Genomic DNA, 12,840 nt, shown 5'->3' on the forward strand with positions numbered 1-12,840 from the left:
CTTGTGACGTTGTGAGTCAGGAAGAGCCCTTGTAGTCTGATGTTCATGCTATAGCAGATGATCTGGCACTCTGGCCACAAGACTTAAAGACAAGTGATGGTTACTTCAAATTACTACCACAGAGTAATGAAGAACGGGGAGAAAATTCCTGCCTTGTCTACAGTAAAGCACACATCTCAGTTGTAGGCTCTTACCTTAAGAGTGTAAATGGAGAACCTGAGCTCCAGTGGTTTTATCCACTGGAAAAATATCTATGCCCATTTTTAGAATCACAAGTGTGGCAAATAAATCGCCGTCATGAAGAAATGGCACACTTTGAAAGACAGACTCGATCAGGCAAGAAAAGATCTAAGAAATGCTGAAGTTACTAAATGGAAGGAAATTTTAAAAGATTAGTGGCTATCGTGACTTGATTGAAGAGCAGAATATTGCTTTTAGAGAACGCAAAACAGTTGTATGAACACAGCAATGGTAAATGCTGTGTTAAATGCTTCTACAGTAGAGTCCTAGAAGTTAACAACAAAGCCCTATGTGTGCCATGTGGAAATCACACACTAAACTTAGTTGTTGGAGATGCTACCAAGTTTTCTGTTATATCACTCAACTTCTTCATAGCACGATTGTACTCCAATGTATACTGTCCACCTGTAGCAGTACTACATAAAAAGCAGAATGTATAAACTTCAGGTGACGTACAATGATGGCATGAGGATGCTGCTTATTGCATAAGCATTGCCACTCATTGCTTATGAGTGGCAATGGAGTAGTGCCACTCAGATGTTCATAAATGCCAATGTACCAACTTGTGTTATTGTGCTTTGAAACCTTGTGGACAGATGTAGTTGTAGGCTAACAGACTGTAAACAGCATTAACCTTACAAAGCTCAGTTATATTGTTTTCTAGCCTGTGGAATCACCGGCGGCTTTACAGCAATGGATGAACATTCCAGTTTTATTGTGTCTTGTTGTTGTTTATTAGTCCGTTTTTGTTTATTATGGACCATGTATGTGTCTGAATAAAACGTTTTGATTGATTGATTGATTGATTGATTGATTGATTGATTGATTGATTGATTGATTGATTGATTGATTGATTGATACAAAGACACTTTGCATAGTAGGTCTGTTCACAGATGTTGCTGTGCCCATCTTTGGACAATTTTCCAGGGACATGTGAAAGACTTCTCCATCAAGTCTTTGTCCACAACAAGATCATGTTGGGTGTAGACTGAAAGCGATTCATTACCAGCTGCCTGACATTGTCAACATTCTAACTACTCAGAAGGAGTAGAAAGAAGAAAGGAGAATGTGTGTCAAATGCTGACAGCCTTTCCAAGGACATGACAAAATTCTCTTCTTGGTGAGTACAATAGTTTGCTATAATGTGCTGTAGAACATGTAAGACCTTGCAGAGCCCCAGTGTGTCCGCTGAGACAGTAAGAAGAGAGATGTTGACAGCAACAAAATATCTTGAGGATTTCAGAGAAAATTGAGAGATTGCAGAGACAGTTGAGGGGAAGCAGAAAAGGACAGACACAGTTTGAGTATGCAGGAAGAGAGGAAGCACTTTCAACTCAACAGGGGAATGTTTTCAAAAGAGTCTTTCCTCCACTTAGGCCATGGTGACTTTTAGTGGAATTTATTGTTTTTGTCTCAGGGGCTTGAAGATAAAAGGCCTGATCTCGTTGTGGTATGAGTTGTGTTCCCAAATTTACATTAGTGAAAAGGAAAGTCTGTAAAATCAGAAGAGGGAGCCTGCCAACAACTTAACAGGGAGGTAGGTAAGATGTGGTGGAAGGCTGAAAGATCTCGTTGTCCTAATGGTGTCTTCAGAGGCTTGGGGAGAGGGGATTTCTGGGATAGGGGAGAGATCAGTGGGATGTGTTGGGGGGGAAGAAGCACACACTGTTATCTCAGCGGGCAGCAGCCATTTTAACAAAGTGGAACTTTGTTTTAGGGTCAGCTGTACATTCTCCTCCAGAAAATAAAAATCCCCAGAGCTGTTGAATTTAAAGTAATCCAGCTCTGAGGGCAGAGAATGTAAAAATAAAACGAATTACCAGGATCACGGATCAACAAAATGTACTTTTCTTTCACAGTCAGGCCAGGAGACCTCGGAAACAAAGCCAAAACCACCAAAACTAGAAAGGCTGAGGGTGTCTTGGCAGTAGGGCAACAAACAAAAACAAAACAGAGAAACTTCCCAAACTTGGTCAGGCAAGGAGAACCTCAGAAGGAGGTGCAGACTTCAAGACGGGTGCCTGATCTAGTAACAGAGCCGCAAAGTCCACAAATGTATCTCCCACAACAAAATGCACATAGAGAATATCAGAAATACGCAAGATGCTAAGCACAAAGAAGTGAATTAAAATGACAGGACGTTAAATACAAATAACACAAGATCTGGAAGGAATAAAATGACACACAAACCCCCAGAAATTCTCAGAAAACAAACACTACTGTACGGGGAACCAAAACCAAACATTTGTGCGTCATGACAGTCTTAAGTCTCGGATCCAGAGTTCAAGTTCAGTCTAAGTTGAGTTAGAAGTCTTTTATTTTTGCGACTTAAGTGTGAATCGATTAAGAGTATGCATTCTATAGCTCTTTATCAAGCCCAGGGCTCCGCACTACAATCACCAGTTTATGCACACGCTGATGGTGGTGAGATACAACAGTGTAGCCACAGCTGCCCTGGCCCAGTCTGACAGAGGCCGCCATCCATCAGCACCACCGGGTCCTTTGACCACCAGCAGCAGGGGAAGTGTCTTGCCCCAAGGATGCAACGATGGAGACAGATGCAACCCATTGGGTTACGCGACAAGCTCCTATTATGCCTAATATTTTATCCAATTAGTACAGATTCAGGATTTGCTTTCTCCCAGCCTTAATAAAGTTATTTGCGCCTGCGCTTATGGTATTAATTTTCATTTTTTATCTTCCATACTGTAAAAGACATCAATTAATCAAAAATACACAGAAAGCAAAATTTAAAGAATGCCTTATATTTCATATTCATTTCAAAAAAGTTCAGTTACACATTTATGCATGATGCATTCACTCTTTTTTTTTTTTTTTTTTTTTTTTGCAATACAACTATGTTCATTAAAAGAAAACAAGCATACAATAAATAGTTTCTGTACAGGTCACAGTAGTTTTTTTCTTCCAAAACAGAGAACATGAAGGTTTATGCAGGAGCCACAGAGGAGACTTCTGTCTTGGATGTGGACACTTCAGAACCATCATCCACCTGTTTTCCAAATAGCTGCATGATGCATGTGCGGAACTGCAAATGAAAGAACAAAGTGAAATTAAATATAAAACAAAAACATATTTGTTATGATAAAAAAAATGTGACAGCTGTATCGCTATGCCCACCTGTCGGTTCATGAAGACGTAGATAACAGGGTTGTAGATGGTGGCGCTTTTGGCAAAGTATGCAGGCATGGCAGCGGCCAAAGGATGGAAGGCGTATCCGGGGTTGGCTGCGGCAAAGCAGGCGAAAAAGGTGTAGGGTCCCCAGCAGACACAGTAAGCTATGATCATGACTACAACCATCCTGGACACTTCTCTCTCAGCCTTCTGGGTCGACTCAGATTCCTTCTGCTGCATAGCAACCTGTAGCCAACAAAACATGAGGTCAGATTTGATCAGGCTTTGTTTAGGGCTACCATAAAACTAAAGTGACAAAAAGCAGTGAGGGATAAAACTTACAGCACGGATGGCCAACCACACAGCCAGGTAGCACAAGATGATGATAGCCAGAGGAATGATGCAGCATGTAATCATGAGGACAACCATGTAGGACTGGACTCCAGGGTCTTCACTCCCACTGAACACATCAGGCCCGCAGGACGTTTTCAGTCCATGAGGCCAATACCTGATACAAGGAAACAATCAGTTCTTGCTCTGCTGATTATTGAGGATATAAAAACCACATAAGCAGGAGATTATCTAAATTACCTGCTCCATCCAAAGATGGGAGGAGCACACCACGCTGCAGACCAGACCCAGGAGAAAACTATTCCAGCTGTGGCCCACTTGGCATCGAACTTGACATTTCCAAAGGGTTTGCACACAACTATCCATCTCTCCCAAGAGATGATAGTCAGGGACCAAAGAGCAGCAATACCTGTAAAGAATAAGGGTGCACACATGCAGTTTTACAGTCTACAAACACGATTCATCTTTAGGTTTGATTAAAATGAATTTGCAAGTCTGTAACATAACTTACCACTGTGACAACTTACCACAAGTTGAGACAACATAGCCTTCGAAGACACACATCGGGTGTCCCAGAATGAAATATCCAAAGAACTGGTTGCACACACTGATGGTGCTGGCAAAGACTGTCTCTCCAAGATCAGCAATGGCAAGGTTGACCAAGATCCAGTTGAGAGGATGACGAAGTTTCTTGAACTTTGCTGTGGCCACCAAGACGAGGCCGTTGGTGAAGACTGATAAAATGACCACAATAAACATCCAGAACGTGGAGAGGTTGTAAACCCATCGAGGAGCGATGTGGTAGTTTGGTCCTTCAAAAGGATCTGCAAGCAAAGGTCTGCGTCTTAGAATCGCACGCAGTCAAACTTTGTTCTAATTCAGGAGCATCGTCTTTTTTTAAATGTCACATGTTGCTATCTTGACTTCTGTTATAAGAATGTTGTATGTAACTGCAGACTAATCGGTCGGTGTTTAAATAAAAACGAAGCAAAAATCTAAATTTTCAAAAACACTGTAGTTTATGTTGTGCTTGTCAGCATTAGTTCAAATAGTGGTTCATAAACTACAGCTCGTCTCAGTCCGGTGATATGTCAGGATGTGGAACTGTACAAAAATCCGTCTCTAAACAACAGCAGGTCTAAACACAAAATAATTCAAATCAAAAAAACCTACCTTTGGTATGATTACTGTTTGTGTATGTGAATGCGGAGCCTCTTGTTGTATCTTCGTGCCGCCTGGCAGCAAACACCTGTTTTCCCCATTCCTCTGCCATCCTGATCTGGGAAGAAGGTTTCTCAGCTCTCAGACCTTCCTCTCACTTGTAACCTCCCGAGGTGATCTGCGCTTCACATCACACTTTAGCTTTTATACCGTTGCATTCAGTGACCTCTGAGCGGATTACTTCACAATCATATTACAACCACCTTGTGCCGTTTGGCACGGATCTTACCAGACAAAGTAAAACACTTTTTTTTTAAGTACACTTAAAAGGTCTAACGAGGTTAAGACACTGAGTGGATTTCCGTACTCTCACCTAATATGTGGATTAAATTCAGAGTTTTCACTGTTTTATGTATGAGATTTCCAGGAACATAGTAACAAATACTTCTTACAGGTGTGTTAAACATAACCCTGTGCTTTTTAAATAAATGTTGCTTTATATAGGAAACAAATACACTTTTACATTTGCTTTAACTGTCTGGTTGGTTAGAAAGGACAGACACCTCTTAAGGCTGATTCTGAGGATAAGAAGAGATCTGTGGCACTGTTACCGTGACTGTTGTAAATGCTGACATGTGGAGCAAGTCAGACACCTTTAATCCATCCGGAAAGAAGATTCACCCCAGAACATTGGATTTTTTTTTTACCCGCCTACTAGGCTCCTCTTCACGTCATTGCCGTAATTGCATTATTGGGCCACGACATCCGTTCCAGAAAATCCACTTTATGAAAACTTTGCTTTCTAAGCTGCTTTCTAAGGTTTTGAAACACTTTTAATTCTGTTTGAAGAGTTTATTTATTCTTATTTTGTGTTTTCAACTGTTAATGTTTTACCATCATTAGCCCTTAATATGATGAGGGTCATCTTAGGTTAGGACTAGGCAAGCAGTTAAGCAGGAATTTGTAGTCCAGCAGCACACTCTTAATTGCAAGGTTTTTTTTATTCCTTCTGCTCAAAGGACATACATATCATGCTGATTGGTGGTTTGAAATTAAGTGTACTGTAGGGATTTGTGTCTCTGTGCTACGTGTCCAGTGTGCACCCCGCCTCTCGTCGACTTTACAGAAGTAAGACTTGATGTCACTGACCCACTTGTTAAACTGGGTGATTCTGTTTTGAGTCTCATTTCTGTGTAATCAGTTAAACCAGTAGTTGAGTTTTGGAGTTCCTCATTTAATGATTTCTAAGGCTAATAATCTATAATTACAGATATTTCTGCTTTTTTAGAGGAGGTTATACATCTGTCACAAGCAAAATAATTACTGTTTGTGTTTCTCACCTATGGAACGCGCAAGAGTGCCAAAGTTCTGCCATCTTGCAAAATGCATTTTTTACATGGACACAATAGAGACATTTTGGAAAGGATATTTTTTCCCCATTCTATGTAATTTGGGCTTGTTCTATTGCATATTGCAAGTTATTATCTGGATATTCCTGTTGCTCTCATGTAAAAAACCCAAAAAACATACTAAGTTAATTGAACATTTTATATTCTAAGCCTTAAGCAGAGAGTTTGGATTAGGCTCTACAAAATATTGCAACTATGTCTCAATAACAAGATCATTGTGTGCAATGTTCCTGTCGGAAGGATTGTTTGGACTGCAATAGTTGTTGCCTAATATTTGTCAAGTGCTACCAACTTGCATCTTACAGGCTAATGTAGTATTTAGCCGCTTGAACAAAGTATCGTGGCAGCAGATAAAACACAAATAGCTTTGACCCATCGGTCACAGGGCAATGGAAAAACAGATGAACTTCTTAAAGGAGAAAACAGATTTATAACGCAATTGACATCAAGATATTTACTAAGTTTGACATTCCAGTATTTTATAACTCTGTACAACTCTGCTTGGAAGCACTCCTGTGTGTGTCCAAGCTAACCGTGATTTATTTCTTTTGTCATGCTATTGCTAATCTGTTTTGTTTCCTGGCACGTCTTAAAATATGTCTAGTTTAATACGTAGCAGCACCTGTCTATATATGTGACAGTGTAACTTTCATAAAATGCAATGTTGTCGCAGTGTCTGGAGAAAAACCTTTTGGAACAGCTGTCACAGCTTGTACATGAATCCCACTGCTAAGAATTACATTATAAATTAGCCTTTTAGTTGCTAAGTCGTTAGCACAAACTACAGCTAGCGTTAGCTGTAGTTTGTGAATATATCTCTATATTCAGTATTCACACATTGGCCAAAGAGTTGGTGATGTTGTGAATGTAGATATTAATAAAAATAGGCAATATTTTATATAATGTCATTTTTTAAGTATGAATTTTATTGTCCCAATATACGAGTTGTTCAGTGTCCTAGGTAAAACACTAAGGAAAGCTTCAAAGTTATTATTGCCAACAAACCTGCTGGTTACAGTTATTGAAATGAAACAGAGGAAGTTGAAATATTTAATAATGCAGAGTCTGGTAATAATATGACCTAGAGTTTGTAGGTGTGTCTCATATTTTACGTAGCAGCAGCAGGTTGTTCATCTTGGACAAAATACCTCTGATTATACGAAGCAAAATAGACCCATGGAGGCAGTTAAGGCCCTGTCCACACAGAGGCAAGCACGCAAAATATATATGTATATATATATTTTTTACACAATCAAGAGAAAAATGCATCCACGTGACAGGAAGCAGCACCACTAAAAACATAGTGATAGGTATGAAGGGCCAATCGGTAGCGCTGTATCACTGCCACAGAACGAGACACCGAAAAACACCGACCAGTTGAGAAAGTGCGGCGCATGCGCAATAGAGACAAAAATAAATAAATAAGGTCATCGTTTCAAAAAAAGACATGACTCAGATGTACAAATGAAACTGAAATGTGCCCATTCTGGAGCCCTGTCTGAGAAACGATTGTTTCTGGTCTTCCAAAATGGCAAATTTGTGCGAGCAAAGACCTTTAGCGAAACAATGAAGATTGTCTCTCTGTGCATGGCACCTATGGTGTACAACTGTCCTTAGCAAATGGATCTTAGCAACAACCAACTCTTTAGTAGCCAGTGTTAAATATTGCCCATTTGACCTATTTGCTGGTTGAAAATCTAACCTAGGCTTTGCCATTCATTTATTTGACAATTTGATAAAAACTGTTTTTTTTAAAAAAGGCTTTAATCTGTCTATTGTTTGAAACATTAAATTTAGTGGTGTCATGTGACTTGATTCCCAATCTAGGGCCATTTATTGAATGTCTTCCCCTTCTCTATTTGGTGTACCTCCTGTTCAGCAATTTATGGATAACAACTGCTGCTTCCAAAAAACTTTAAGAAACATAACATAATGGAATTTCAGATCATTTCAGATCATTTCTCAAGCATCTCTTTGCTGTTGCAGTTTAAATTTAGCACTTTGCATTATTTGGCCACTTATGCCAGTTATTAGTTTTACCAATAGGGCTACGTCCTTTTAAAAAAATTTTTATTGGCTCTAGTGGCCTTTATTTGATAGTTAATTGACAGGAAAGCGGGTAATGAGAGAAGGGGAAGACTGTTGTTTTCTTTTCTCTTTAGGTAACCACTGCCTAACAAAGGTTGCCAGGCTGGGAATTGAACCTGCGACAGCAAGACTAAGGCCTCCTTATGTGGGTTGTGCTTAACCCCTGCGCCACCACAGCACACCCAGGCCTATGTCTTTACTGTATAATAATAGTGGAATGCATTCAAACTTTCTTGTACGTATTTTAGAAGTTTTACGGTGGTTTCAAAATTGATGTGAACTGACGTACTGTATTATTTAGTGCGTAGCACTAAACCAACAGTGTCTTCGTTTGACCTAATGAAACACAAGTGAGGATATCTCATGCCCCAATAGACCAAATCAGATTATACGGACAACTCAGGCTGCTCCACAAAACTGCTTAGCATAGAGTAATTACTTTTGGCATGCTCACTCCGTAAGACGGTAATCGCTCCGGAATAACAGGTCACGTCAGGAGCACCCTCAGCCTAATCAAAGCCTCTGTAGTGGTTTACCTTAATCCTTGCATGTGCGTTTTGTTTTGTTTTTTTTTTCTTTCTTATTGGATCTAGACCATGTGGACGTAGCTTGCTCACACATTTAATAAGTTCTCCGTGTGGCATAAGGACTTCTTTCACTTCAAGAAGAGGATGGACCTGGAACTCAGGACTTTTGTAAATATTTCTAACATTTTTGCATGTCTGTATTCATGTTAGCATTTATGTTGAACTGTTAAATATGAAAAACTGTTAGAAGCATTAGCATTTTTACTGTAACAAAAATCTCCATTTAGCATAAGGTTGAAACTTGTAACTCTTTTTTTTTATTGATACCGTCCTAACTTTCCATGGGATGCTGGGATATTTCGAGGGTAAGTCTGGAATTCCGCTAGTTCTGAACTATTCATGTTTGGCAAAAGTTCACTACTAGCAGAACTCGGATTTGCTCCCGACAACCGACAGGAATGACTGGCGGTAAAGGTCTTCAGCTGCTGTGTTGAGCAACAGGTGGTTCACATGTGTGGTGAAGTGACCGTTAAGGTGGACAGAAAATTACTCTGGTGCCAAGTGAGCCAAATCGGCCACTGCTGGTCTCATGGTTCTGAGTTCACTTAACATCAGGTAATATTCTCTCAGGGTTTTTCTTAATCACTTCATAAAGTGTTTTTGTTTTCTTTTTTTTTTAACCTTTAATAACTAGATTTTTCTGATCTTCCCCTTTTCCTGCTTTTGCAGTAAGAAGTTCCAGAGTCAATTCCAGCGCTGTGATGTTTTAGTTGGACTGATTAACTCCCATTTCTTCAGAGTGAAAATATAACTTTGTATTTGACTTTTGTGATGAAATGTATTTCATTTTTTTAAAATGCCATTTAAACAAACACGCTACAATGTGAATATCTGTTGTTTTATTTTCTCTTCAGGTAACCACTGTCTTCATTTATTCCAAAAGGTAATCCTATCCAGCAAACTGCCTTAACTCTATTGCATTAAAGAGTTAGAAAAGCTTACGAGTGAAAACAACAACTAGCCATAACATTATGACCACTGACAGGTAAGGTGAGTGAAACCAGTAATCTTGTTACAACATCGCGTTCTTCTGGGAAAACCTCTGTGCTGATGTGGCGTTTTGGATGATTTAATTTTTATTTTATCTGCTTTAAAGCTGACTTCAGCCTGGATACTCAAGAATATTTTTGAAGTACTCAGTCACCTTTCAGTCTCTTAAAAGGGATCCACATTTAGTTCTAATAGAATTTATTTAAGAAGCATTCATTTCAGACATAAAAAAAATATAGGCTATCAAAAACTTTGTAGACTAGTTTTTATAAATTTAAATAAATATTGTCACATGGACGTCGCCATGTTGTTTACGCTGCAATGCATCCTGGGTAGATGATGTATGAGGTGCTACAGTGCTAGCTCCGTAAAAAAAAAAAACTGAACAGTGATCTTTGTATGCTCAACGTTCAGCCCTTTCAGTTTGAAATGAAGCACATTGAAACTGAATGCAGTGCAGAAATGACAAGAGGAAGTCAAAATGAAGAAAGAAAGAGGAGATACTCAGCCACAAACCTGGGACCTGTGCGGCTGATGCACAGAAGGGTCGTCGACCCTAAAGGAGAGTGTTTTCTGGAAAGAGCTACAATTTCTATCTAAGCTGTTTATGGTAATAGCTTGAGATAGAAATGGTCAGAATGCTACCATAAACAGCATAACAGCATTTGTAAGCACCTTCACAAAGACTTAAAGATGCTTTGTTGTCACTTTAAACACTCAAATTGCATTATCTTCCAATTTGAACTGATTTTGTGTTAGCGCCTGCTAACGGCGTTAGCTCTTGCTAGTATAGTGTCTAGTCAACCACATTTGGCTGTTTTTACAGATAACTCGTATAGCAGAGCTTGGACATTTCAAACAAATCACGTAGTGTTAGCCTTGGTTTCCTGTGTTTTGTTTACAGTCTTGTGTCCACTCTAACCTACTCAAGTCATCGGCCCGGTACGCATTGGGCAGGTGAAAAATGGCAACCTCCACAGGTGGCAAATGTGATATACAACTTTTCATATGTCACAAACAACAACGTTTAGAAAAATTACAACATATTTAGGGCCACGAGTTCAACTAATCTCTTTATCCCCAACTGTTTTGTATTTTCTGCATAGATGGAAACTAAACCCAAATCACAGAGAATTCACCTCACAGCAAGGCTCTTTAGTGAATATCACAACTTCACAGACACACACAGAGGTTTTATCATCATCCGTGGAGTGTAGAGATTTTGATGTGAAACAAAATGGCTGTTCCAAGCAGATGGACATAATGTTATGTTGGGACCTGTTTACCTTTTCGGCACTAACATTTTAATTACTCGTTTGATTTGTCTCTGTACAATTTGTGTGACGAGTGTATAGAAATCACTGTCTGCGTGTGTCTACATGTGTTGGGTTTTTTGTGTTCCAGGTTTTTCACCAAACTACAAGAGACCAAGAAGGCCAGAACAACAAACATTTGTCAAATAAATATGTAATTGAGGAAATAAGTGATTGTACGTTTTTATTCAATGTGTAATATAGTTATTTTCTTTGGGATATTTTCTAAGAGTGTAAATGTGCACTAAAATCTTGATTCAGCACATACCCTGGTTTAAGGTCAAAAGGGGACCTATTATGCAAAACTTACTTTTTGCACGTTGTTGTACTTCCACTTGGATCTTTATTAGTTTTAGAAACAGTCCAAGTACTGTAATGGAAAATTTTATAATGTGCCCTTCACCCCTCTTGTGCATTAGATTGTGTCTGCATGATCTTGCATGAGATTGGTTAAGCTGCTCTCCTATAGACTTCTACAGTGCCGTATAACAGCAGGAGCTCCTTGATCCTGGAGACTCAGTGTTACTTCCCCAACGTAGAAATTATCTGCCCTCTTTAGCATCAGAGAACAACCTCTGTTCCTTAACAATAGACAAATGGCCAGACAATCTGTGTTGGGCTCCACAGAATTGTTGGTACATAACAATCAGGGACACTTCCTGTTCTGAGGCGGCGGGGCTTAGATGACGTCAGACAGTTATGACACAGGGTTGTCAGGGATCCAACCAGGATCACTCATGCCAAGCTTGGTGCCAATTGACCTTTTTATGTGACAGTTACAGCATTTCGTTTGTTTTGGTGAGTACGCCAAGTTTGCCGCTCTGCCACGCCCCCTGAACATATACGAAAAGTCCATTTTTTGATAACTTTTAAAACCTTAACTGCATTCTGACCAAGAATGAAGCCGATAGGTCAAAATCTCTAGGAGGAGTTAGTTAAAGTTCGACATAAGTAAAAGTGAAAAATGGCCAAAATTTGACCTTTGACCCAAAATGGCCGCCTCCCTGTGCAATTTAGGGGGTACCTCCAAGAGACGTTTTTTCTTGATTGAGGGGGATCTACCTGCGCACCAAGGTTCAGCTCTCTACGACCTACGGTTTCCCCCAACTCACTTTAGAGCAGTTTGGTCGCGCCCACTTGCGATTCCACTGGAATCCCAAAATTTTCTTCGGGGGACAATTTTGGGTCAAGTTTGGTGAGTTTTTGAATATGATAAAGCCTCCAAAAGGCCGCGTAAAGTGGCGGAAAAAATAAATAAAATAAAGTAATCGAGAAATCTTGCAAATACATAAATTAGGCCTTCGCCAGTGCTTCGCTGATCCGGCCCAATAATTCTAACAGTATACTTAGCATTTTTGCTTGAGATTTACTGATATTGTTTACATTATTTATGTGAAAGGTTTTTTTTTCCCCACTGGGAAGGTGAGGTTATTGGCCAATTTAAATTTGAGTTGTGAGTTTGTATATAACTACTAGCAGAGACTGATGAAGGGCGGCCATTTTGAATGCTGCTATGAAGCCTGGAAAAAACAACCAGCTTTGTCTGCTGTGTAGCCAGGTCAGTGACGA

The 12,840-nt window shown here is 39.6% G+C and overlaps 1 protein-coding gene across 1 annotated transcript; it reads right to left on the reverse strand.

Moving 5' to 3' along the window:
* Positions 1–3,086: 3,086 nt before the first annotated feature.
* Positions 3,087–5,048, reverse strand: LOC102225064 (red-sensitive opsin). Its single transcript, XM_005815742.2, has 6 exons — positions 4,897–5,048; positions 4,251–4,547; positions 3,964–4,132; positions 3,715–3,880; positions 3,379–3,618; positions 3,087–3,286 (listed from the first exon to the last, which is right to left on the reverse strand). The coding sequence occupies exons 1-6, from the start codon at positions 4,994–4,996 to the stop codon at positions 3,188–3,190; spliced, it is 1,071 nt and encodes a 356-aa protein (XP_005815799.1). The 5' UTR covers positions 4,997–5,048; the 3' UTR covers positions 3,087–3,187.
* Positions 5,049–12,840: the final 7,792 nt, after the last annotated feature.

The sequence above is a fragment of the Xiphophorus maculatus genome, chromosome 20, assembly GCF_002775205.1.
Source record: "Xiphophorus maculatus strain JP 163 A chromosome 20, X_maculatus-5.0-male, whole genome shotgun sequence".
NCBI lineage: Eukaryota > Metazoa > Chordata > Actinopteri > Cyprinodontiformes > Poeciliidae > Xiphophorus > Xiphophorus maculatus.

What these genes read in the sequence shown, in the direction of transcription:
- LOC102225064 (XM_005815742.2), bottom strand. Translation starts at nt 4,996, where the DNA reads ATGGCAGAGGAATGGGGAAAACAGGTGTTTGCTGCCAGGCGGCACGAA. An exon ending in AAACAGTAATCATACCAAAG is followed by an intron (nt 4,548 to 4,896) that starts GTAGGTTTTTTT and finishes CTTTGCTTGCAG; the next exon opens with ATCCTTTTGAAGGACCAAAC. An exon ending in TGTGGTTGGCCATCCGTGCT is followed by an intron (nt 3,619 to 3,714) that starts GTAAGTTTTATC and finishes TGTTGGCTACAG; the next exon opens with GTTGCTATGCAGCAGAAGGA.